Raw genomic sequence first — 26,100 nt, 5'->3', positions numbered from 1 at the left:
AAAAAAGAAATAATAATAATAAATAACCAATAAATACCAAGAACATGAGATGAAAAGTCCTTGAAACTCAGTTCTTAGGTTATGGGAAAAGTTCAGTGATGGGACAAGTGAAGCTGAGTGAAGTGATCCCCTTTGATTCAAGAGCCTGATGATTGAGGAATACTAACTGTTCCTGAACCTGGTTCCTGATGACAGCAGCGAGAAGAGAGCATGTCCTGCATGGTGGGGGTCCTTGATGATGGATGCTGCTTTCCTGCAACAGCACTCCATGGAGGTGTGCTCAGTGGTGGGGAGGGCTTTACCTGTGATGGACTGGGCTATATCTACTTTTTTCAGGCTTTTCCATTCATTGGTCAATAAATTAAAACTTAATATAATGGGCATGATTCATCAATATTTCAGAATTCTTGGTGCTTGAATTTTCATAATTTACAATAGGTGAGTGAAGTATTTTCCATTAATTGTCATTTGTATTAATGTATATGAATAATTAATTTTACTTCCAGCTTTTATTTGCACATCAATACATTCACTTCATTTAATTGACTTGAAAGACCTTAATCAACTAATAAGGCATGGGAAGCAAGAATCAAATGTGGTTTATATGGTTGGACCGGGATGGGCTGTTGGTGATGGTATCTGACACTCTGCTTGTAACTGTGATAAATGCAGTAATCCTCACCACAGTTAAGCAGTACTTGGATGTGTGGAACAAAAAGAGAAAATGCTGGAAACACTTTGCAAGTGAAGAGCCATCTATGGAAATCTCTTGCAACCACTGCTGGCTGACTTCTGAGTGATTCCACCATATTCTGTTTTTATTTCAATTCTCCAGCATCTGCAGATTTTGTTTTTAGTCATTTGAGATTTGTATTTTCAGAGCTGTGATCTACAAAGCTATAGATCAAGTGCTGGAAAATGAGGTTAGATTACGTAGCTTCTTTTGAACTGGCAGATGCACGATGGGCCAAATGATCTCTTTCTTTGTCAGACATTTTCCTTGATTAACACTTAACTTTGTTTCCCCTTGTACTGTAACCAGAGGTGGCCAATAAAAGGCTAACAATGGTAGAGACTTGAGTTGGTATGCCTTAAGGGCACTTCAAAGTTCAAGGAATATTTATTATCAAAGTACATTTATATTACCATATACCGCGCTGAGATTTGTTTTCTTGCAGGCATGCTCAGTTGATCCAAAAAAAAATAGGATCAGTGGAAGACCACACCCAACAGGACAAACAACCAATGTGCTAATGACAGCAAACTGCAAATGTAAAAGGAGAAAAAGCAAAATAAATAAATAGATAAGCAATAAATATTGAGAACATGAGAAGAAGAGACCCTAAAAGTGATTCCATTGGTTATGGGAATAGTTCAGTGATGGAACGAGTGAAGTTATCCCCACTGCTTCAAGAGCCCGATGGTTGAGGGGTAATAACTATTCCTGAACCTGGTGGTGAGGGTCCTGAGGCTCCTGTACCTTCTTTTTGGCAGCAGTGAGAAGAGAGCATGGCCTGGGTGGTGGGGGTCCTTTTTGGTGAATGTTGCTTTCTTGGGAGAGTGCTCCATGTAGATGTGCACAGTGGTTGGCAGGGTTCTACCTGTGATGAACTGGGCTGTATCCATTACTTTTCGTAGGATCTTCTGTTCAAGGGCATTGGTGTTACCATTCCAGGCTGTGATGTAGTCAGGCTATATACAGTACTCTCTACCACACATCTATAGAAATTCATCGAAGTTTTAGATGTCAGACTGAATCTTTGCAAACTTTTAAAGAAGAAGAAGCACTGCTGTGCTTTTTCCAAAATTGCACTTTCAGCCTGGGCCCAGGACAGCTCGTTCGAAATAATAACACTGGGGAATTTAAAGCTTCTGACCCTCTCCACCTCTGGTCCCCTGATGAGAACTGTTTCATGGATTTCTGGTTTCCTTGCCCTGAAGTCAATAATCAGCTCCTTGGTCTTGCTGACGTTGAGTGAGAGGTTGTTGTTGTGGCATCACTCAGCCAGATTTTCAATTTCCTTCCTATTTGCTGATTTGATTCAGTACAAATTGTCACTCTTCGCTGAGCATTTTGCTAACTTTTTGCTTTATGACTCTGCTGGACAAGGAAGTGGCTTCAGATGTGAATTTCTGTTAAACCAGTATATTTGTCAAGGCCAGGTTTTGCTGCTGGGTCCTCTTTGCTTCCTGAAAAGAAATACTTAATGTTGTTCTCTGATCATTCTCTCAAACATCCAAAAGCGTTTATAAAGGAAACATTGAGACTCCTTTCAGCATTCTCATATGAAAATCCAGCTTATGCACCACTCTGCTGATAATTAGTTTCAGCAAATTGCCTGAAAAATTTGTGTACCAAAGACAGCGCCTTCTTTTAAGGAAGAATTATCAGGACCAGTCTAATGGTGTGTATGAGTGATTTGTTCTCAAGAAAAGAAACTGAATATGTTATGCAGATCTATTCCAGCAAAATCAAGTCATTGAAAGTTAATGTTATAAAAAGACCGAAAACGGTAACTGATGTTCACACCACCTACTGCATTGCAGTAGTTTTTCTATAATCTGCCTAAAATACAGCAAAAAATACAATTTTTAAGCTAATTTTCAAACAGTTTTGATGTCAATTTCCAGAGCAACAGAAAGACTTATATTTCTGAAGCCTTACTGTGCGAAACAAAACGGAAAATCACCAGTGCTGAGGTGACCAACCCTAAAGCCCAGTAAAAGACTCAAACAAATTAACCCATTAGCATCCCTTCTGAGTGACAGTCCCTCCAGACAGTTCTTTCGCTGCAGTAGATGGTAAGTGAGAGAGAGAAACCAGTCTTCATGAGAAATTAAATTGTTTGTAGCCTGCAGGCTGGAGATTCAGTGAATAGCTTTGGATTACCAAGACTGTTTCATACTCTATTTCTTATATTGTCTGAGGATTTCTTGGGTCTTATTTTTCCTCCTTCGTCATTTACAACGTGTTACGTGTTTTAATAAATGGTGTTCATATATATTCCATAAAGAAGCCTCTTTTCAGGAGTGCCTAGGTATAGAAAAAATGACACAGTCTTCTGGATTTTTCTATTAAACACACACACACACACACTCACACACACACACACACACACACACACACACACACACACACACACACACACACACACACACACACACACACACACACACACACACACACACACACACACACACACACACAGTGTGCAAGTGCATATTGATCTAATCAAACTAAATAGAGATTGAAAATGGTAATGTTCAATGCCAACATATTGTACAGGACACTTTATCCGTATGAAAACTACATTGATTGGAGATTTGATATAGCATAATAAATCAATCAATGCTGTATTCAGTCACATTGTGTGACAGCTTTAGTAGAAAACACACACTTTAAAATGCTCCTTTCTGTGCATGGTGGCAAGGAATCATAATCCATAAAAATAACATTTATCAAAATGTCAAATATAGATGATGCATTTTCGCAGTTGGATTGTCTTCAAGTATTGAATTGGTGAAGATAGATATGTAAGTGTGTTGCATTCAGGGCAATAGAAATGTAGATCTGAGTTGCAGGGTGGTAACATTACTAATACATCAATAAGAGTGTTGATGAATATAGGACTGGTGTTATATTTGAATGCAAAATAGTTGAGCTTATAGCACAGTTAGAAGTTAATGGGTACGACATTGTGGTTGTCTCAGAGCTATGGCTGAAAAAAGTTCACTTCTGGGACCTAAATATCCAAAGGTACACATCCTATTGTAAAGACTGATAGGTGGGCATAGGGTGGTTCTGTTGATAAAAAAAAAATGAAATCAAATCCTTAGTAATAAGTGACATGGATCAGAAGATGTAGATTCCTTGTGGGTAGAGTTAAGAAATGGTCAGGGTATAAAAACCCTACGGGAGTTACATACCAGCCTCTGATCAGTGACCAGGATGTGGAATATAAATTATAATAGGAAATAGAAAATGCATGTAAAAAGAGCCGTGTTACAATAGTCATGAGGGATTTCAATATGCAGGGTGATTGGGAAAATCAGGTTGGTGCTGGATCCCAAGAGAATTTATCGAATGCCCTTGGCTTTGTAGAGTAGCTCGTGGTCGAACCCTGTCGGGTAAAGGCATTTCTGGGTTTGGTAACACGAGTGAATCTACAGATGCTGGAAATAAATAAAAACACAAAATGCTGGCAGAACTCAGCAGGCCAGACAGCATCTATGGGAGGAGGTAGTGACGATGTTTCGGGCTGAAACCCTTCATTAAGAGTGAAGTAACATGGGATGGTCGAGGGGGGATAAGAAGTGGGGGGAGGGATGAAGTAGAGAGCTGGGAAGTGATAGGCTGAAGGGAAATGGGCTGGGGGAAGGTGGAGAATTATGGGAAATAAAAGAGAAAGAAAGGTAGGGCTTGGGGGAGATTATAGTGGGGGGGGGGGGGGGAAAGAGAGAGAAAGAGAACCAGACTAAAATTATAGATAGGGATGGGGTAAGGGGGGGGGGGGCAGGAGTATCAACAGAGGATTTGGTGTTGGAATGTTCTGAAAGGGCCACAGTAGATACCAAATAGATACCTTTCTTTCTGAGAGCATTATACCACTGTGTAAATCTGTTACAAATGATGTAACCTCACAGTGGGTGGTATATACCTCACATTGCACAAATACCAGGATTGGTGGTGTGTCTCAAAGATGAGAAATAACTTAATGATATGGTTGTAACACTCGTAAAATGCTGGAGAAACCCAGCAGGTCAGGCAGCATCTATGGAAAAGAGTAAACAATCGATTGCGGGCTGAGATCCTTCATTAGGACTGCTGCCTGACTTGCCGAGTTACTCCAGCATTATGTATGAGTTGCTTAGATTTCCAACATCTGCAGATTTTTCTCTTGTTCGTTAATGATATAGATAGATAGATAGATACTTTATTCATCCCCATGGGGAAATTCAACTTTTTTTCCAATGTCCCATACACTTGTTGTAGCAAAACTAATTACATACAATACTTAACTCAGTAAAAAATATGATATGCATCTAAATCACTATCTCAAAAAGCATTAATAATAGCTTTTAAAAAGTTCTTAAGTCCTGGCGGTAGAATTGTAAAGCCTAATGGCATTGGGGAGTATTGACCTCTTCATCCTGTCTGAGGAGTTAGTGTAATAAGGTCAAATCAACAGAGTAGATGGCTTATATGTTGATTGTTGATCAACTGTTGTTTACTGATGTCACGTATCCACCTACAATACACACACTCACACTTACCCTCACCCTCACACACTCATTCTTAATCCAGTATCAAAAAAGATCATGGCTAATATGATTCCAAGCTTTGTCAACTTTACAACCTTGCTTTTCAAGTTTCTCTTTCAGCCTCAGAATCACAATTGCAATAAATATGGTAGAGGTATGTTCGTGGTCTTCTGCTGCTGTAGCCCATCCACTTCAAGATTCAATGTGTTGTGTGTTCAGAAATGCTCTTCTGCAACAGTGTGGTTACTTGAGTTACTATCACCTCCCTGTCATCTTGAGCCAGTGTGGCCATTCTCCTCTGACCTCTCTCATTAATGAGATGTTTTCAGCCTCAGAACTGCCTCTCACTGGATAATTTCTGTTTTTTCCATGACTCTCTATAAACCCTAGAGTAGCCTTTCTCAACAATTTTGCCCTGGAGGGACCCTTGAAGTAATCTTCAGGTCTCAGGGAGCCCCTGCATAAAAATTACTATATCTCAAGCTTACAGTTTGTTAGTGTGACCATTAAAGTGTAGATATAATAATCAAAAATACAATTGCCAAGACTCTTTTGAGTAGAGAATAGATTTTTAGCCAACCTTTCTTGGGAAAAAAACACATAGTTTAGCTTACCTTTCTTGAAATTAATATCTTTCTATCCCTTTCATAAATCTAAAAAAGTCATAAAGCAAACTTAATAAATTTCTGTTAAATAACTGGTTTAAGCCAAAATGGGATTTAATTTTTCTAAAGGTAGGCTCAGTAGATTTAATTTAAATAAAGGTTGTAAATTGATTTTAATTAATGCTATTTACAACATGAAAATGTATTGACATTGTTGAATAGTGAAGTTACTAAAAGTCATAAGCCAAAGCAAAATGAATAAAAATATAGCCTAAGGCACAAGATAGAGGACGATGCCAAGTTGTTAAGCTCATCAGTGGGAGGTGGTGCTTTAGCACTGCTGGTCCACCACCTTGAGGGAGTCTTGATCATAAGCGGGCCGAAACTCCTGAAGACAGGTGGCAGATCAACTGATGATCCCACTGATGATAGCACAGGACAGTTAACATCTTAGTCCATGTGTATTTTCAATTCATTATACAAGATTTTGGAAAAAAAATTCTTACTAGTGACATGATAAGGCACAAATATAGGCCCAGCATGTGAAACCTGTGCTTGTTTATTTGCTGCATAAATACTCAATTCTGGGTCAAACTTGAGATAAGCAATCACGAATTTCACTTTCAACTGAATTGAGATGATTTCTATCCTTGCTCTTGAAGCATGTTAAAAAAGAAAAAACTTGCTCACACATGTAAGAAGTTGAAAACTGCAGCAAAATGTTCATTGCTTTCCTATGAGTAGCAGGATACTCTTCTTTCACAGAAATCCAGAACGTGTCCAGGGGCAGGTCAGTAAATCTTATCTTGAGTGCACGATCAGACTGCAGCTCTTTGCTCAAAGTCAAGTTCTCAGGTTGAGCAGAAGGTTCAGAGAAAGAGTCCCTCACCCAGTCATACACTTGTGTTGAAAGGGTGGAAAGATACTGTTCAATTTTGTTCTGCAGTTCTTCCAGGTGGTTTCAATAAGACTCTGATATCCTTCCTCACTCTCAAGCCCAAGCAGCAGTGGAAACATTTCAAGATTTCCTTTTGCAACATGAATTTTCCAAAGATTAAGTTTACTTTTAAATTCAAGAATCTTGTCACTTGAGGTGAAAGCATTTTCTCCGGGGCCTTGCAAAGACTTGTTCAACTAGTTCATATGATGAAAATTGTCTGACAAGAAGGCTAGTTTCAGCAGCCTTTCTTCATCTTCAAAGCACTCAGCAAAATCTGGCCTACTATTTTCCTTAAAGTACTCCTGCAATTCATCTTTCAGCTCAAACACTGTGTTGAGAACTCTTTCTCTGCTAAGCCATTGGATTTCTGTACGTAGCAGGCAATTGGTGTGCTCTTTGTCCAAGTTTTCACTCTGTTCTTTAAACATTCTCGAGTGAACTGGTGTTAGTTTAACAAAGTTAACTATTTTTGTAGCATCATTCAAAACATTTTAAATTTCATCTCCAAGAGTTTTTGACATCAGCGCCTCTCTGTGAAGAAAGCAGTGTGTTGTGACGACGTCAGGATTTGCTTTTTTTACAAGTGAAATTAAACCTCTCATGGAGGCAACCATTGATGGGGCACCGTCTGTACCGATGCCAACACAGCTCCTCCAAGACAAACCTTTTATTTTCAGATATGAAGACAAAATAATAAATATATCTTGCCCTTTGCTTGTTTCAGGCAGATCTTTGCAACAAAAAATGCTTTCTTGAATTTCACTGTCATTTACAAATCTTACAAATGTTTACAACATGACATTTATTGGTGAAATCTGTTGACTCATCAACCTAGATTGAGAAGCTGTTGTTTTTCAGTTTATCACACAAATCATCTTCAGCATCATGTGACATGTTATCAATACTTTGACTTATCATACTGTTTGAGAGTAAAATCATACTGCATCTTGTCCTAGTATTTTACCCACTATAATTTTACATGCTGGTTCTCAACAACTGTGTGACTTCTCTTTTTCTGGGTAATAAGTGCTGCTACTGAATAACTTCCTTTTTCTGACTGTGACATTACTAACAAAAGCTTTACTCTGTTTTGAGATTCCAATAGCTGCTTAAAATAATCAGCATTTTTATGTATCATATGGCTGTGATTTGTAGTTAAGTGTCTTTTCGGTTTTTTTGGAGCCATTGCTATACTTGTAAGTTGTTTGCTCAGACTAGGCACAATGGAATAGGACAACATGGATCACCAGTCATTGTAAAACCTATTGATTAAAGCACCGAAGTTCCTAAGGTAGCACCTTCCAGTCCATGACCACTACCATCTAGAAGGGCTAGAACAGCAGATACCTGGAAACACCACCACTTGGAAATCCCGCTCTAAGTCACTCACCATTCTGACTTGGAAGCATATCACTGTTCCTTCATTGTCGCTGGGTCATAATCATGGAATTCCCTCCCCATCAGCACTTGGGTGTACCTACACCTCAGGGACTGCTGCCGTTCAAGAAGGCAGCTCATCACCACCTTCTCAATGGCATCTAGGGATGGGCAATAAATGCTGGCATAGCTGGCAATGCCCATATCCCATAAATAAATAATTTAAAACATATATTAATTTTAATTGTTTTGAATATTTGTTAATGTTTATGAATATCAAATTGTAAGTGTGCATTGCTGTTGTAGATCCTTGATTTCAATAGAAGCATCCAGCTGACATTTTCCAGAAGGGTTCACTCCTGCTAAAGTTGGTAATCTTAAACAACCATGTCTCAATTGCTGATGATCTATGGTTGTGCAATTCATGTGTGTTCGGCCATATTTGCATTTTGCTGTCTTCTCAAGTTCTTTCCAGTAAAGAATTTGCAGGTGAGCTCCATGATTAAATCTCTTCGTGAGGTATTTTAGGGAGTTTCCTTTGGTAATTTGTCCCACCCAATAGGTAACTCTTAGTTTCTCTGAGACCTTCATTATTTTAATAATCATTAACCATTAAGTTCCACCATGGGTTCTACTTTGAAAATATACAAAAGACAGTTCTTTCTGGTATTTTATTTCGTAATTTTTTTCTTCAACATTTTTATGGCATTTTCCTTCTTAAATCATTGTCCATGAGCTGTTTATTGCAGGTAAAAAAAAAAGTTAAAGTTAAAGTTGCCCTCTTTTGCAGGTCGTGCATAGCCATATATAACTGAGGATGTTTTACTCCTTCATTGTGATGTCCCTTATTTTTTCTCTGTACAATTGAATTATCTTCTGGAATGGGGATGTAGGGAGTGGGGGGCAGTGCTACTGCACAGAATTGAATAGAGTGTAAAATTAGTCGACTCCGTCATGGGCACCAGCCTCCATAGTAATGAAGACATCTTCAAGGAGCATTGACTCAAAAAGGTGGCGTCCATCATTAAGGACCCCCACCACCCAGGGCATGCTCTACCATCAGGTAGGAGGTACAGAAGCCTGAGGGCACACACTCAACAATTCAGGAACAGCCTCTTCCCCTCTACCATCAGTCTCTGAATGGACATTGAACACTACCTCACTACTTTTTTTATTTCTGTTTTAGCACTGCTTATTTAATTTAACCATTTAATATATATATACTTACTGTAATTCAGTTTTTTCTATATTATCATGTATTGCATTGTACTGCTGCCACTAATTTAACAAATTTCACAACATATTCTGATTCTGTAATTTACCTGGTCACCATTCTGAAAATTCTCTCAAAAGTAGAATGGATTAGCATTGCAGAAGTAGTTTTTTTTTGCATTGTGAGAATTCCAGTAGCAAATTAAGCACCAGTAATTGGGGAACCGTGAGGTGATAGTCGAACATGACATGACTATCAAAATGCAGAGCTGTTGAACCGTGCAAAATTTGCTTTTCAAAAAAAGCCATGCTAAAATAATAAAATCCTAATTCCACATCTTTAAAAAATTTTTTTTTTATTGAGTTTTCAAATGATTACAGAAAGAAGAAAAAAAAATTATCTACCCTTCCCCCTCCCCTTAACCCCTCCTAATTCCACATCTAAAGAGCATGCATCATGTGATGTACAATAAAATATCCCATTTTCAATGTTGCTCATTGATACTGTCATCCTTGAAAGTAATCATTGTTATTGTTGTACAGCCCTGTACCTGGTCTAGCCCTGAAGCCCTCTGAGAAATATGCATTTGAAGAGATGGTTTTGTACATTCTGTCCGTAAGGAACCAAAGCTCTGTGATCTTGAATTTCGTACCTTCATGTCTGGATCGGGAGGACTCATGAGACTTTGGTGTAAATTCCACGTCATTGCATCTGGCGGCTAACCACAGGGCACCCGTGTCCGAGTATTGCAGTTTGTGATTGAACCCTCTATTTATCTGTTCAGGCATTTCATAAAATCTAGTTTATGTCTAACCTTTTGATCCTATCATCTCTAATTATAAATTGGTATGAAGTTTTACTTGACAACTATCCCAGAAATTGCCTTGGGCTTTCTAATCAAGGTGCGTATAAATTTATGGGCCTAAAAATTCTTTTGTATCTCCAGAGAACTGTTAAACAAATGATGCATAGATTTGTTTTGCCTGTATTCTCCTCCCCCACCCTCACTCCCCAACCTTCTCCCAATTGCTATAATGCAATAGAATCAGTACTGAATGTGAAAATTAGTTTTCCTTCCATTACTGGATTATGAGTACAGTTGAGAGAGAAGTGTGGGTGGAATCGGGCTGTGTGGAGTTTTCTGGCAGGATGATGGAGGTTTGGGTCAGGATGTTTGAGGTGAAAGTGGGAATGTTGCTGGATCAGGAGAATTGGGGATTAAAGGCTGCTGAGTACAAGTAAAAAATAAATAAAAACCTAGTCCCCACAAGTGTGCGACTCATGGTCATAGATCAATAAAGATTCTTCTGAAGGTTCACTTCTGTGTGAGTGGCTAAGCCATTCAGTGGACATTGGGGCAGAAATGACATGAAAACACAGGCAGTGTGCTTCCTAGCAACACAGAATTAACTCAATGACTGGCCTGATTCTGTTCATTTTAACAAAATTCTAAAACTGAAAATTAGTGATTCTGATGTTCCTTTTGTTTGGCTCTGTCTAATCTGAAGTGGATTTTCAGCTGTTCTGTCCACAAGAATGTATAGATTCCATGGTGGAATAACATGATCTATGTCTCTCCATCCATGAAGCCATTGCAGCAACCTTGTGCTGGTGAAGCTTCCTGGATGAAAATGCTGCTGGGGTTTTATAGAAGAGCAAACATTTGTATTTCGCAGAGTAGAAATGTACAGATAAACCTGTAATAAGACAGGATTTCTAATACTGTTTCTGTTTTTATTGCTTAGGAAATGATGACAAAACTAATAACAGAGACACCCGACAAGCCAATTCCATTTTTAATAAGCCACCTGCAAAATAAACAAGGAAGTCCCAGCCAGCTCCAAAGAACATTTTCAGGCTCTGCTGCGCTCTGGGCTGAAACTGGTAATGACAGGAACAGTTTTCTGTACATTCTTCAAACATTAACTGCTAGAATAGTACTGAATAGTTTTCTTTCTGCAACTGTAAAACCTGTCAAGTTTAGCAAGAGAATACTTTATAACACTGGGGGTATTTTGTCAAATTATGTGAAATATTGTGAAATTCCAGACTAACAAGTACCGTTGAGTCCTGTTGAAGGGTCTTGGCCTGAAACATTGACTGTTTACTCTTTTGAATAGATGCTGCCTGGCCTGCTGAATTCCTCCAGCATTGCGTGTGTGTTACTTGGATTTCCATCATCTGCAGATTTTCTTGGCTTTGTACAAGTATTGTTTGTACAGGCCAGTAACTCGAGATAGTTGCTCTTGAATGGCCTGTGCATTCTTTTACTGCTTGTGTAAAGTTCTAATGGGAGATAGAGACAATTATTTACTCCGGTCGCTTTGCACGATCTATCAGGATAGAAAGTCACTCAGAAATCCGAATGGTTCCATCTTCTGCCCTACCAACAGCTGCACGGAGCTGGTATACTGGATGAATTGTCTGACCATTAAGGCTGCACCTGATAACTGATAAGCACAAGAAATTCTACAGATGCTGGAAAGCCGAAGCAACACACATAAATGTTGGGGAACTCAGCAGGTCAGGCAAATGAACAAACAATCGATGTTTCAGGCTGAGACCGTTCTTCAGGGCTGATTACTGATCGGTAACTGATTTATTATTGACGAGTAAACTTTTCTCGGGCTTCCAGCCAGGTACAGATAACAATTTTAACCAAAGTTTTGATGACAAACTCTGCCACTGTCGGTTGAAATTGATACCTGTACTTGACTAGAAGCCCAAGAAGGGTTTTTTCTCTCCATATATGCCAGGAAAGCACTAGATCCTTTCTTCGTTTTTGACTTACTATTCTTACATGTACTGAGATATAGAGAAAATCTTTCTGTTGCATGCAATTATAGAAAAAAACATAAGTAAAAGGGAAAAGCAATAACAAAATGCAGAAGATAGGGTTACAGTTACAGAGAAGGTGCAGTGCACGTAGATAATAAGGCTGTTTTTGAGTAACTAAGTGTATGTAGAACATGGGACTGAAATATGGTGTACCATTTTTTGGGAAAGCTTTATAATCTTCATTATGTTTCTGTTTCTTTTTAAATGCTTTGAGTTCTTATCTGTCACTTAAGGGAAGCATTCAAAGAAGCAGTGAATTTCTGAAGCTGGCAACTGACAGACTCGCTCGTGGAGCGAGAATTCTAATAGGAATCCACATTGCATACTTAATAGCTTTTGAACTTCGTAAATTGGTCAGGGTTAGGTCAATTTTAGCATGACAAATGGATGGTTACCTCAAAAGGGAAAATCAAATGCTTTTTAAAATTACACAAATAAAGAAAGAAATTTTATTGTGACAGAAATGCAATTTCCCACAGTTTGGGGATCCTGTCAGGTCTGTGAGCTACTTTAAAAATTATTTGGGTATTATGTGAACATTAAAAGATTTCTTATTTAATAAGAACTGTTAATTTAGCTGGTTTTCAGTTTCTTCTTGCTAATTTAATGTTCTTTTTCAGGTAAAAAAGGGTTGCAGCGAGATTGTAGAGGTTACGAAAAACCATGGCTTACAAATGCTAAAAAGCCAAAAAAGTCAAAAAGTGACCTTGTAATGTCCAACATATCACCATCACCAGAATCAAAATCCTGTAAGCAAGTTTTCATTTAATTGCTTTTCTTTGCAGTTAATTTCCAAGGTTACTGTGGTTAGTAGTGAGTTGCTGTTGTTATCAAATTTATTTCACGTGAATGCCCTATATTTTGTGATTACGACAGTTATGTACAGTACTGGAAAACCAGAAAACAAATAAAGCTACATATACTGAAATTTGGAGGGGAAAGAACAGGAATGCTGGAGGGAATCTGTCAGTTAAGCAGCATCTATGGAAAGAGGGACATGTCTATGTAGCTAACCTGAAAAATTGACTGATTTCTCTTCCATAGATGCTATTCGACTGGCTGACACCTTCCAGCAATTTGGTTCTTATTGAAAAATAGAACTGTCTTCTGAGTTCTTTTTTAAGGGAAGTTCTTTACTCGCAGTATTCCATAATGATTTGAAGGTAGAATTAGCTTAAAATTACAGACAGTTCTGCTGATGATACTGATGGGGGATCCAAATGTATCTTGTTGTTCAAGCTCAAAAATAGAATTATATAGTTGATGTTTGAAAACTAGGTCAAGTGACACGCCAGTAAATTTTATAATACATGATATTCCACAGGGTGGTATTTCAAATGGAAAGAATAAATGCATGCAGAAAAGCAATGCACATAACCTTATAAATCAAATACTAGTTTAACTTTTAGACAATGTTCCTGGCACAAGTGCTTACAGGTTTTGCGCAACTGTGTACAACTAGGTGTAATTAAGTTGAAAATCCATCTTGCTATGCAGAATTGTTGTTAGTGATCTTGCATTATTCTGATGAATTAATTATTCCACTAATGTCATGCCAGGTTCCTCTATTAATGAGAAAGTATGATAACTGTGAGGGAGAACCAGTGAGGGTAAACTGCTGACTTTATCTCACAGTTTCCTTAATACTTGCAGTACCAAGGTCAATGGAACATGCTGCTTGGGATTGGCAAAGAAAACCGGAAAGCCACAACTTTGATGAACTGAATCACATCCTTCAGGAAAGCAAGAAGCTGGGCAAAGCCTTGGAAAACCTCTCACGCAGTGAGTATTTCTTATTAGTAATTAACATAGCAATGTAAACTTAATCCTTTTTAAGTGGAAATTGCCATTACCCTATCTTTGTCCTACAAGATTGCTGGATATAAAATACTTTTGAATTGAATTTGCATTTATTGTGGTTCACAGGTGTTAAATACTCATGGACTCAGAGAGAGATACAACATGGAAATGGCTTTTTGACCCACTGAGTCCAAGGGGACCCTCAACCACCCATTTACACTAAGCCTAAATTATTCCCATTTTGTATTCTCCCCACATTCCTGTCAGCTTCCCCAAGATTCTGTCACTCACCCACACACTAGAGACAATTTGTAGTTGGCAATTAATCTTCCAGTTTGCATACTGAAGTTTACTTTATTTCTATAGCTATGCATAAGTGGAAAGAAGGTGTGAAAATATGTTTACATGATCCTTGAATGGAGCACAGAACTCCAGGTTCAAATTAATCTGATACTATTGTAGAGAGGGATATCAAAAGCACTCAAGTGCTTTTTACTTTTGCTCTCCTTCTCCATTTCACATGCTTTTCTTTAAGATACACCATTTTTCTCTCAGAGATGACAATTCTGCATCTTGAAATTTAGGAAGCACATGTCATTGTCGACTAACAAACTATCCATTGTCCATCAGGTACTGGACAAGTGATTACTGTTTTTTGCATTAATTATGTTTAAGTTTTCTTAACAGTTCTAAATGTTAATTACAGTCAGCTGCTATGTGGCTGTGTATGTTAAACTTAGAGCAGGTAGATGCAGCCGAATGGGAAATAATTCAACTTTTACATAGGGTAAAAATATCTCCATTATACCCAGAATGATGTTAGAATCCTTAGGTAATAATCTGATCCTATATCCTGTTATTTCCAAGTACCAGCATCATAGGGCACATTCTGTTTCTGTCTCTATTTATGCCTTCGTTTTTTAAACCATTTCCAGATTTTTTTTCCCCTAAGGGTCTGATCAACAGAGCTTCAACTAGATTTTGAGAGTTTATTTTACTCTGGCTACTGATCATTTATCTCCCGAGAGATGTTAATTTTATACTTGTGTCCTGAAATTCTGCATCTACAGTTTTATTAACCTGTTTAAGTCGGAAAATCAAGCAGATTGGCTATCCCAGTATGCATTGCTGCAGTGTTGCAGTAATTTGGATTTTATTTAACGGGCCAGATAAACTGGATCCTTTGTGTTTTCTTAGTTTAAAAATAGTATTGAGTTTGTTATTTACATCAAGCACTTGGAATATTGGTTCTCTTCCATATTTTTATGGCTTAATGCTTCAACAATTACTTCAAGAATATAGCTGACATACAGTCCAGTACGAATTCTCAAGAAATCTCTTCAAATTACTGATGTCAGGATAATCAATATAATTGGCATTATATATTATTCCTAGCATAGTAGTGGAAAATATTGATTATCTTTACCACACTGTTTATTTCAATAAAAACATCCACTCAAAACCCCACTTTGAAGCTGCCGGCAGTGATATCTATCCCTTATGTCAAACCACTGGTGGATGGCAGTGCAGAAGAAATCACCAGGAATAAAAATACCAGAGTTTGATAAGGTCGGAAATGTAATGGGATCACAATTGATTATTTCATTAAAAACAATGTGTTTAACGGATAAACCATCTCACTTCTTCAATAATCACTTATTATTTACTTCTGTAGATGTTTTAATTTACTCATTTTATAAATGCACAGCAGATGTAGTAATTGCTAATTTGAGTGACATACAAAGGAGATTCACCTGGTGGAGAATCTCACCTGGTCCCTCAACACCAGCTCCATAGCAAAGAAAGCCCAGCAGCGTCTCTATTTTCTGTGAAGGCTGAGGAAAGTCCATCTCCCACCACCCCCCCATCCTGATAACATTCTACAGGGGTTGTATTGAGAGCATCCTGAACAGCTGCATCACTGCCTGGTTTGGAAATTGCACCATCTCGGATCGCAAGACCCTGCAGCGGATAGTGAGGTCAGCTGAGAAGATCATCGGGGTCTCTCTTCCTGCCATTACAGACATCTACACTACATGCTGCATCTGCAAAGCATACAGCATTATGAAGGACCCCACGCACCCCTCATACAAACTCTTCTACCTCCTGCCGTCTGAGAAAAGGCACTGAAGCATTCGGGCTCTCACGACCAGACTATGTAACAGTTTCTTCCCCCAAGCTATCAGACTCCTCAATACCCAGAGCCTGGACTGACGCCAACTTGCTGTCCTCTACTGTGCCTATTGTCTTGCTTATTGTTTATTGTAATGCCTGCACTGTTTTGTGCACTTTATGCAGTCCTGGGTAAGTCTGTAGTCTAGTGTAGTTTTTTTTCTGTGGTTTTTTTAATGTAGTTCAGTGTAGTTTTTGTACTGTTTCATGTAGCACCATGGTCCTGAAAAATGTTGTCTCGTTTTTACTGTGCACTGTACCAGCAGTTATGGTCGAAATGACAATAAAAAGTGACTTGGCTTGACTTGACTACATTTCATCAAAGTTAAAACCCCTGATGCAAGTTCACTTGTCAGGCACAGGATGCATTTCAGTGACTTTAGCTCCAATGGGCTATCATATCATTGATTTTGTGATCTCACCTTCATCATTTTGGGGAAGGAAGTAAAGACCAAGTCCCCTTGCTGATTAAAAGAGACATTTATCTCAAATAGTAGCTTTCAAAATACCTGCTCTCCTGGGCTGTTTGTGCTTGGGCAGAATAATAGAAACAAAGGTTGGAAAGAAATAATGAAATTTATTTGAAAGGAAGAAGAGGATGACTATCTGGGAAAAAAAAGCTATTTCACATAGTATATTAATATCAACAAAGTATTTTTTCTGTGATATTATTATGAATATTTTAGTAGTTAAATATAATGAGCATATCACAGTGTGTAGTGCATTATGTGGTTTCAGCTTTAAGCAGGGTCTAGTGAAAATGAATGTTTTCTGATTGAACATATAATTTGTCTTATATTACCCTGAATTTAGATACAAGCCATTTAGGATTGTTCATTTATATATATTGTGAAGAGGTATTGTGATAATTGATCCAATTATAAATAATAATTGGCTTTGTTGTTAGTTATAGCTCAAGCTATTTTCTACAGGAAAGACTTGACAGTGGGTATTGATTTTATTTTGATAAAATGTAACGTCTGAATTATTGTTATGAATGGCATCTCACTTTTTTTTTTAGAATCCTAGAGCTCTTCATGGGGATTTGATGGTGGGTATTGATGAGATAGGTCAAAAAGTCATTTTTTCCCTACTGTTTGACCCTGTCTGCCCAAAATGAGAGTTTCTTAAACTATGAAGCTAAAAAGCATGTGCAGTTTAATGCAAAAAGCAAGCAGAGCTATGAAGGATAGCCATGTAATAGTTATTACTAATGAGGTTGCTACTTTTTTAGTTTAACAATGAAATTAGTATCATTACACAAGAGATGACATATAATGAAAATATTGTGGCAATATTACTTTCTGTTGGAGCTATAAAATAAAATCTACCCAGAACAACTGAGCAGAAGTAGAGAGGACTGTGACAGGATAAATTGGAATCATTGTTTACCAAAAGGGAATACATTGATTGTAAGTCACTCAAATCAATGTTGATGCATTAGTTGAGCCACATGTAGAATTCAATTATTTTTCTATTGTAAATGAAAGAGGATCAATGTTTCACTTGCTGTGGAAGTGGCAGACGAAAAATTTTGAGCCCTTTGTTCAAGCTCTACCCGAAATGTTGGGATGGACAAACATTCACAAAACCCTTCATAGAGGGATTTACCTTGAAGGCCTGCAGTTGTGTGCCTGCAGTTCTCCTTCAGGACCCCATGGAAGATGTAATAAATTTCTCGAATTTCCCAATTGCTTCTACTGGGTTGAGTGATTGAAAACATTCAGCTATGCAGCATGCAAGCATTACATGAAAAGCAATAGGTGCAGTGGCACAACTGGTGTCTCTCAACAGCAGAGATCCGGTTTCAGTCCTGACATTTTGTGTGGAGTTTGTACGTTCTCCCTGTGAGCACATTGATGTTCTTTTAGATACTCTGGCTTCCTGCTATATCTCAACGTTGTGTGGGTTGACCACTGTAAATTGCCCTTAGCATGTCGATGAGTGGTGGAAACTGGTGGGATGAAGAGAATGTGGGAGAAAATAAAATGGGATTAATTTTGGAATAGTGTAGTTGGGTGGTGTATGGTTGCTGTGGACCTGGTGGGTTGAAGGCTCTGTTTCTGTGCTATGAATCTCTCACAGTGTCACAGAAATGTATAGCACAGAAACAGGCCCTTCACCCAACTAGTCCATGTTGAAGCATCTAATTTGCCTGCTTCCATTGACCTGCATCAGAACCATAGCCCTCCATATCCTTACTGTCCTGTACTTGTCCAAACTGCTCTTAAACATTGAAATCAAGCTCGCATGCACCACTTGTGCTGGTGGCTCATTCTACACTCTCATGAGTGAAGAAGTTTCCCCTCATCTGCCCCTTGATTTTTTTTACCTTCCACCATTAACCCATGACCTCTAATTGTACTCCCACCCAACCTCACTGGAAAAAGCCTACTTGCATTTACCCTATCTATTCCCCTCATAATCTTGTATACTGCAATCAAATCTCCTCTCAATCTTGTACGTTCCAGGGAATAAAGTCCTAACCTATTTAATCTTTCCTTATAACTCAGGTCTTCCAGTCTCGGCAACATCTTTGTAAATTTTCTCAGTACTCTTTCAAACTTGTTTACATCTTTCCTGTAGTTAGGTGACCAAAGTTGCACAAAATACTCCAAAATAGGCTTCACCAACATCTTATTCAACTTCAACATAACATTCCTTCTCCTGTATTCAACTTCGATTTATGAAGGCCAATGTGCCTTTGAATTTCTTAAATTTAATTGCAACTGAGGTCTCAGAACATATACAAAGAACACAAGAAAATAAGAACAGGATTAGGTGATTGGGTCCCTTGAGTCTGCCCCACAATATGATGGACTGCCTCCAGAGTTACTATATTCATTTTTACACGAGCATACCAAAATAGTGCTCAGTATTCCATGTGTGGCCTTCTGGATACCATATACAACTTTAATAAAGCCTCCCTATTCTTAAGCTCTAACCCCTTTTCAATAAATGCTTACATGCTGTTTGTATTAATTACTTGTTGGGGCTGCCTACAAAGATTTTGTGATCCAAGCATGAGAACACCTAGGCCCCTCATTTGCAGTCTTTCTTCATTTAGATTATACTCTGCCTTTTGATTCCTTTCAGTGAAGAGTTCGAACTCTCTTTTCCCCACATTGTCAGATTTTCATCCATCACTTAGTCTATATTTTGTTGCAGAATCACAATGCTGCATGCTGACATCACTACACACCCTTATGTATTTTTTATATGTTATTGGCAAACTTGGAAATCTTATAATTCATGGGAAATTGCTTAGAAACCGGAATTGACTTAACAGTTACAGATATAACTATTGTAAAGTGCATATGTTTGAATTAGTTACTCACACAATCAATCACGGTTCACAATAGGGGTGTTAAAGTCAATTGAAACTTCAGGCAGACAGCCAGTGATATCTTGAAGTTAGTAAAGGCAATAGAGCCCTAGATCTTCTCCCTATAGATGCTGCCTGGCCTGCTGTGTTCTACCAGCATTTTGTGTGTGTTGTTTGAATTTCCAGCATCTGCAGATTTCCTCGTGTTTGCCTAGATGTTAGGTATTGTTTCACATCTTTCTGTTATCTCATCTGTCACCAGCACTCCCTATTGTGTAAAGGGAAGACCTTTCTGAAAAAGCCTCACTAGAAAAGACACCTCAATATAACGGTACAGGTACTTTGGCCCACAATGTTGTGGCAACCTTTGAACCTACGCCAAGATCAATTGAACCCTTCCCTCCTACACACATCTCCATTTATCTTTCATCCTTGTGTCTATCAAAGAATCTCTTAAATGTCCTCTATGTATCTGCCTTTATCGCCAGTCCTGGCAGGGTATTCCACACACCTACAACTCTGTGTAAAAAAAAACAACTACCTCTGACATCCTCCCTATACTCAAAACACTAACCTCAGAAGCCAAGTCTCTCATTTTAGCCTCTTCCGCCCTGGGGAAAAAAGTCTCTCTCTGTCCGCTTGACCTTTTTGTGCACCTCTATCAAGTGACTTTGCATCCTCTTCTCTCCGAAGAGAAAGCCTGAGATATACTTAGATGTATCTAGACTTTCTGTTCAGTGATAGAATTTCTTAGGGTAAAGTGTGATGATCTCCCTTGCATGACTGACACATACCATAGTGTATGGTTACATAGTCCTAGGTTGACACAATCCAGAAAGGTTGTTAGAAAGAGAAAAGGTGGCCCTGCTACTTAGGTCACAATGTTCTGGTCTCCTCTTGATCTGGTTTTGATTTTTTGTTTTTGTTTTCTCATCTTCCTTGTTAACCATTGCCTTGTTGCCCCTCTGATGAAGTGTTAATACCTTCATGGTTGGATTTATTGATGATTTATCTATTAGGACAAAATTGGAAACCTAAACAAAGGTGTAAGTGTGTCTGTTTGTTTCTGAAGTTGAACTTCTATTACTTTCAGAAATTTCACCATACACAGTTGTTTTCTGCACATCAAAAAGCATTACTAACTACTGAAATATCCACTTCACCATGAAGATGGAAGATTTTCAGCCGCAACATCTCCATTAGTTAGTCTGGATTATCCTCCTTTTTTTGATCTGCTCCTCAGACTTCTGTACTCCCCCTTCGTTGCTTTGTTGTAATGCTTCATTTTTAACCCATCATAAGCATTCGTGGCTTTTTCTCTCTCTCTTCCAGAGATAAAGTCATGAAAAGTAAGATGCAGTCATTTCTCCATGACTTTAGCAATAATAGCATTGCAATGTCTTCCATCATAAACAGGCATTATCACAGACTAAAATTTCTTTAATTTCATCAGTTATCACAGAAACCCTACTAAAACATTGTAACAAATGATACACATTGGGATTTTTTAGCACTAATTCTCAATTTAGATGGGTGAATGTCTACCACCCATCTAAATTGATACATCCATAATATTGAAGATTCTTGACTTCTGCAGTTCCTGAACGTAACTTGTCAGTAAGTGTTCTGGAATATGTTGAGTGAGTGAGTGAGTGAGAGTGAGAGAGAGAGTGAGAGTGAGAGTGAGAGAGAGAGAGAGAGAGAGAGAGAGAGAGAGAGAGAGAGAGAGAGAGAGAGAGAGAGAGAGAGAGAGAGAGAGAGAGAGAGAGAGAGAGAGAGAGAGAGAGAGAGAGAGAGAGAGAAGAAAAAAATACTATATAAATGCAGGGCACTTATATACAAATACCTGATGTGTAGAAATCTTCTTCCATTATCGTATTATGATAGAAATTTCTCTGCTTCATTTTCTTGATCAGAATTCAATCCAGTTATATTTGATATGTACTTCATGTAAAAATTAACCTGCATAGGAAAATGAAACAAATCTGACTTTATTAACAATGTATCTTACATGGTAATCTTTTAGATGAATGAATCCTATCACAGTAGATTTAAAACCACAAAAGCATATTTAAACTAGATTGAAGGAAAAATAAGTTCATTTGATTTCAGTTTTTTAAACTTTATTTGAACAGTTGCAACTCATTTAAAAAAAAATAAAGACTACATGCAAGTCCCTCAATCATTCAGAGTCTGCATTAGTTCTTTCTTGTAAGATTGAACTCCTTTGGAGCATTGTATTTGTAACAGCAGAGTCATAGAATCACAGAAGTGTGGGTGGGAGAGGAGTCAGAATATGCTGAAATGGAACATATCAAAGTGTACGTCTCGTCTCTATTTTGAAACTTCTTGGAGAATTACAATTAAATATAATTAGCTGATATTGTTAGTCACAACAGACTTAAAATCATAATACTGGCTGTCAGTTCTGCCCGAAGCATTCACAAGCTTCAAGACAAATAGAAATCCTTCTCCCTTGATGAATCCCCAGAAGAACAGCTAAAATTCTCTGCTACATCTTTGGGAGGTTGTGGAATCACCTCATTTTTGTGCAGTTTTCCTGCTTGCAAAGGTAATAACATTAATGATATCCAACTTTTTAAGGAATTGTTTAATATAAAGACAGAATTTTATAGATCCTTGCCAATGCAATGTAAAGCTTTTATCAAAGGGGTTGATGAATCAGCATACAGGAGGGACACTGAAAACTTGGCTGAGTTGTGCAGTAACAATCTCTCACTCAAGGTCAATAAGACCAAAGAACTGATTGTAGACTTCAGGAGAGGGATAACAGAGGTCCATGAGCCAGTAATCATCAGAGGATCAGAGATGGAGAGGGTCAGTGACTTTACATTCCTGGGTGTCACTATCTCAGAGGACCTGACCTGGATCCATCATATAAATATTATTGCAAAGAAAGCACAACGGTGCCACGATTTCCTCAGGAGTCTGTGAAGTTTTGGCATGTCATCAAAAACCTTGGCAAACTTCTATAGATGTGTGGTAGAAAGTGTACTGACTGGCTGCATTATAGCCTGTTAGGAGAACACCAATGCCTTTGAGCAGAAAATTCCTATAAAAGGTAGTGGATTCACCCCAGTACATCACAGGTAAAACCCTTCCAACCACTGAGCACATCTACATGAAACATTGCCATAGAAAAGCAGCATCCATCATCACCACCTAGGCCATGCTCTTTTCTCACTGCTGCCTTAGAAGGTCCAGGAGCCTCAGGACTCACACCACCAGGTTCAAAAACAGTTCCTACCCCTCAACCATCAGGCTCTTGAACAAAAGAGGATAGCGACACTCATTTAAGGACTCTTATATTATTATTTTATGCTCGTTATTTATTGCTATTTATTTTTATCTGCATTTGCCCAATTTGTTTACAGTTAACAGTTCCTGATATTTACAGTTTACAGTTACTGTTCTATAGATTTACTAAGTATGCCCACAGAAAAAGAATCTCAGGGTTGTATGTGGTGACATGTATGTACTCTGATAATATATTTTACTTTGAACTTTGAACTTTGAAAAGGTAAAACCTACAAAATTACCTGAATTCTAATTATTTTAATTTTTCCTGTCCAGGTATTGGTGCTCCGGATGAATTTGATCAGGTAAATCCTTTTCCCCATCTTACTTTACTTACAGTATATATCATAATGTGTGTGTCCACGTTTGAAACTTTCCTGTTTTCACTTGTGTAATCTACACACATATGTGGCAATTTTTGATAATAGTAACTAAATATTGTAATGAAATTCATGTTCAGTTTGTGCTGTAGATGTTGCACTCTGCCTGAGAAATTCATTGCTAATAAATATTGTGGAATGCAACTAGTGCAAATTGCAGAATTGAATCTTTAATCTGGGAACAATATCATGACTGAACTACCTGCACCTCTTTAAGAAGAGATGGAATGTATTTGCACAAGGAGCTGCAGGCGATACTTAATAGAATCTGACCTTGGAAACATTTATGAATGAAGCAGTGTGGAAGAAAGGGAGTTGAGCGATTTTCTAAAACTCCTTTGGAGGTTTTGGTGGAAGAGGAAGTGATATTCTATCTCAAGGAACTTGGGAATCCTTTAGCCAAGTACTTCAAATACAATGATAGAAGATACTTGTTGCATTGGAAGAGAAATCCCTGAGGATCTAGATGCATTGCCAAGAGTTGAGTGACCTTGTATGAATGGCAGGGTGACTCTATCTTGAAATGCCATAATCAGTTGACTGAACTACTAATTTTAGTCACTATTTCATGTACTTGAATCTTATTATTTACCGGTCTATCTCTATCAATCAGCATCTTTAAGTATCTCTCATAGATTTACCTCAGACTTACACTGACTCAGCATTTACTTCAAGCCTGATAGATGTATTTGGCAGACACTGCTACCTATTCAACCATCACCCAGATCTTATTATCTGTCAGGGTCTGAATCATTTCTTACTTTCTTCCAGGACAAGTTGAATATAATTTGCGACGAGGGCACTAAACCAGCAGGGGGCCAATATGGTGGGATGGCTGTGCTCACATGATGTTGTGTTTGTCAGTGTTGCTTCAAGTTAAAGTGTGGTTCATCTTCTCACACCTCAGTTACAAATATAAGAAATAAAAGCGGAAGTAGAGTATCTTGCTCATCAGTATCTTGAGGAGCAGAAGTATCTTGCTCATCAGTCTTGCTTTGCCTATATATGAGGATCAGATAAAATCAGAATAGACTTTGTTATCACTGTCTAATATGATGTGAAATTATCGTAGGTGATCTTTTCCCTCAAATATAATTTCTTTTCTTTTGTCTCTTGCTTATTATTCAGAAATCTGTTGAACTCTTTTGAATCTAATTTGTGACTGAGCTTCCACAACCCTTTGAAGTTGATTCTTTTGAGTGAGGCATTTTTGCTAAAAGTTTTGCCCCCTTATTTTGAGATGATGACCACCTCCCCTTCAATTTGGACCCCCTCACTTAGGGAACCGTACTCCTGGTATCTACAGTTTAGAATTTTGTATGTTTCAGTGTCGACTCTCATTCTTCCAAATGTTAGCAGCAAAGACCTGACCTCCTCAACCTCTTGTCATGTGGCAGATACATAATTTCCGAGACAACTCTGATGAATCATTTCCGTTCTCTCTCATAGAAAGCACATCCTTTTTTTGAGGTAAGGGAACCAGAATTATGTGCACTTCTTGCACCAAGGCCCTATGTAAGACTGGTTTACTCTTACGCTCAAATCCTTTAGCAATAAGGGCTAACACATATTTGCCTCTGTTGCCTGTTGTAACTGCACATTAGTCTTCAGTATCTTGCATACATGACATCGAAGTCCATTTAACCACCAGCATTTTAAATCTCTCACCACTTAAAAAAAATCACAGCATTTCTTTTTCTTTTACTGAAGTGGGTTTCCTCACAAGTCATAACAAATTTGGTCCCCTCAGCCAAATTGTCAGAATACATTGTGTTGGTAACTCATCAGCATTTTCTGTGATGTCCCACTGGTCATAGTCACCAACCTGCATCATCTCCATTCTAGAGACAACATCTCTCAACTGCATGTATCGAACTGTAGCGCATGGAAGACACATTGATATACTCCAAGACTTCATTAACTCTTTCACTGAGGCATACTTGAGGATGACCTTTGCCCTTAACATCTGCAAAGTAAAGGCCTTTTACAAAACTGCTTCTTCTGTACAACGAGGCTTCCAGACCATAAAAGTCTATGACGAAATCCTGAAAAATGTGGACCATAGCTTGATACACCCATCAGTGAGGTGACCAAGATGTTGAAGTTCACCAATGCCAGAACATTGAGGACGTTCGGCATCCTGTATTGGCGAGATCAGAAATTGAGGCCTGGAGTTCGGGTCTTCATCCAGTGACCTCAGTGATCATCATCATTGGCAGGTATTGGATGTATACCTATGATTGAAGCCCAAAGATTGATAGGAAGTCCAGATTGAAGCCCAAAGGTCAATCGGAAGTCCAGGAATCATGGCCTAATAGCCTGAGCAACACACACAAAATGCTGACGCTCCCTATAGATGCTGCCTGGCCTGCTGCGTTCCACCATCATTTTGTGTGGAAACGTCGACAGCGCTTCTCCCTATAGATGCTGCCTGGCCTGCTGCGTTCCACCATCATTTTGTGTGGAAACGTCGACAGCGCTTCTCCCTATAGATGCTGCCTGGCCTGCTGCGTTCCACCATCATTTTGTGTGGAAACGTCGACAGCGCTTCTCCCTATAGATGCTGCCTGGCCTGCTGCGTTCCACCATCATTTTGTGTGGAAACGTCGACAGCGCTTCTCCCTATAGATGCTGCCTGGCCTGCTGCGTTCCACCATCATTTTGTGTGGAAACGTCGACAGCGCTTCTCCCTATAGATGCTGCCTGGCCTGCTGCGTCCTAACAGCATTTTGTGTGTGTTGCTTGAATTTCCAGCATCTGCAGATTTCCTCGTGTTTGCCTAATAGCCTGAGCCCCAAGTCTGTGAATCTCTGCAAGTCTACTAGAGAGGTCAATGGCCCAATATCTGCAAACCCATGAGTCCACTGGAG

General features: G+C 38.6%; 1 protein-coding gene across 3 annotated transcripts in view; it reads left to right on the top strand.

Annotated features, from left to right (window-relative positions):
* The window catches only part of c1h8orf34 (chromosome 1 C8orf34 homolog), a 304,839-nt gene that overhangs the window by 43,105 nt on the left and 235,634 nt on the right, over positions 1-26,100 (top strand). For 2 of the 3 annotated variants that reach the window (XM_073040956.1, XM_073040946.1), the window contains exons 2-5: positions 11,143-11,281; positions 12,856-12,984; positions 13,889-14,017; positions 23,127-23,155. In XM_073040956.1, the coding sequence (XP_072897057.1) occupies positions 11,143-11,281; positions 12,856-12,984; positions 13,889-14,017; positions 23,127-23,155 (426 nt within the window). Of the gene's footprint in view, positions 1-10,188; positions 10,300-11,142; positions 11,282-12,855; positions 12,985-13,888; positions 14,018-23,126; positions 23,156-26,100 lie in introns of those variants that run through there. The other variant, XM_073040965.1, reaches the window with a different exon arrangement.

Source organism: Hemitrygon akajei, chromosome 1, assembly GCF_048418815.1.
Source record: "Hemitrygon akajei chromosome 1, sHemAka1.3, whole genome shotgun sequence".
Taxonomy (NCBI): Eukaryota; Metazoa; Chordata; class Chondrichthyes; order Myliobatiformes; family Dasyatidae; genus Hemitrygon; species Hemitrygon akajei.
Note: the sequence above shows the minus strand (reverse complement) of the source record. Positions and strands in the feature narration are given on the sequence as shown.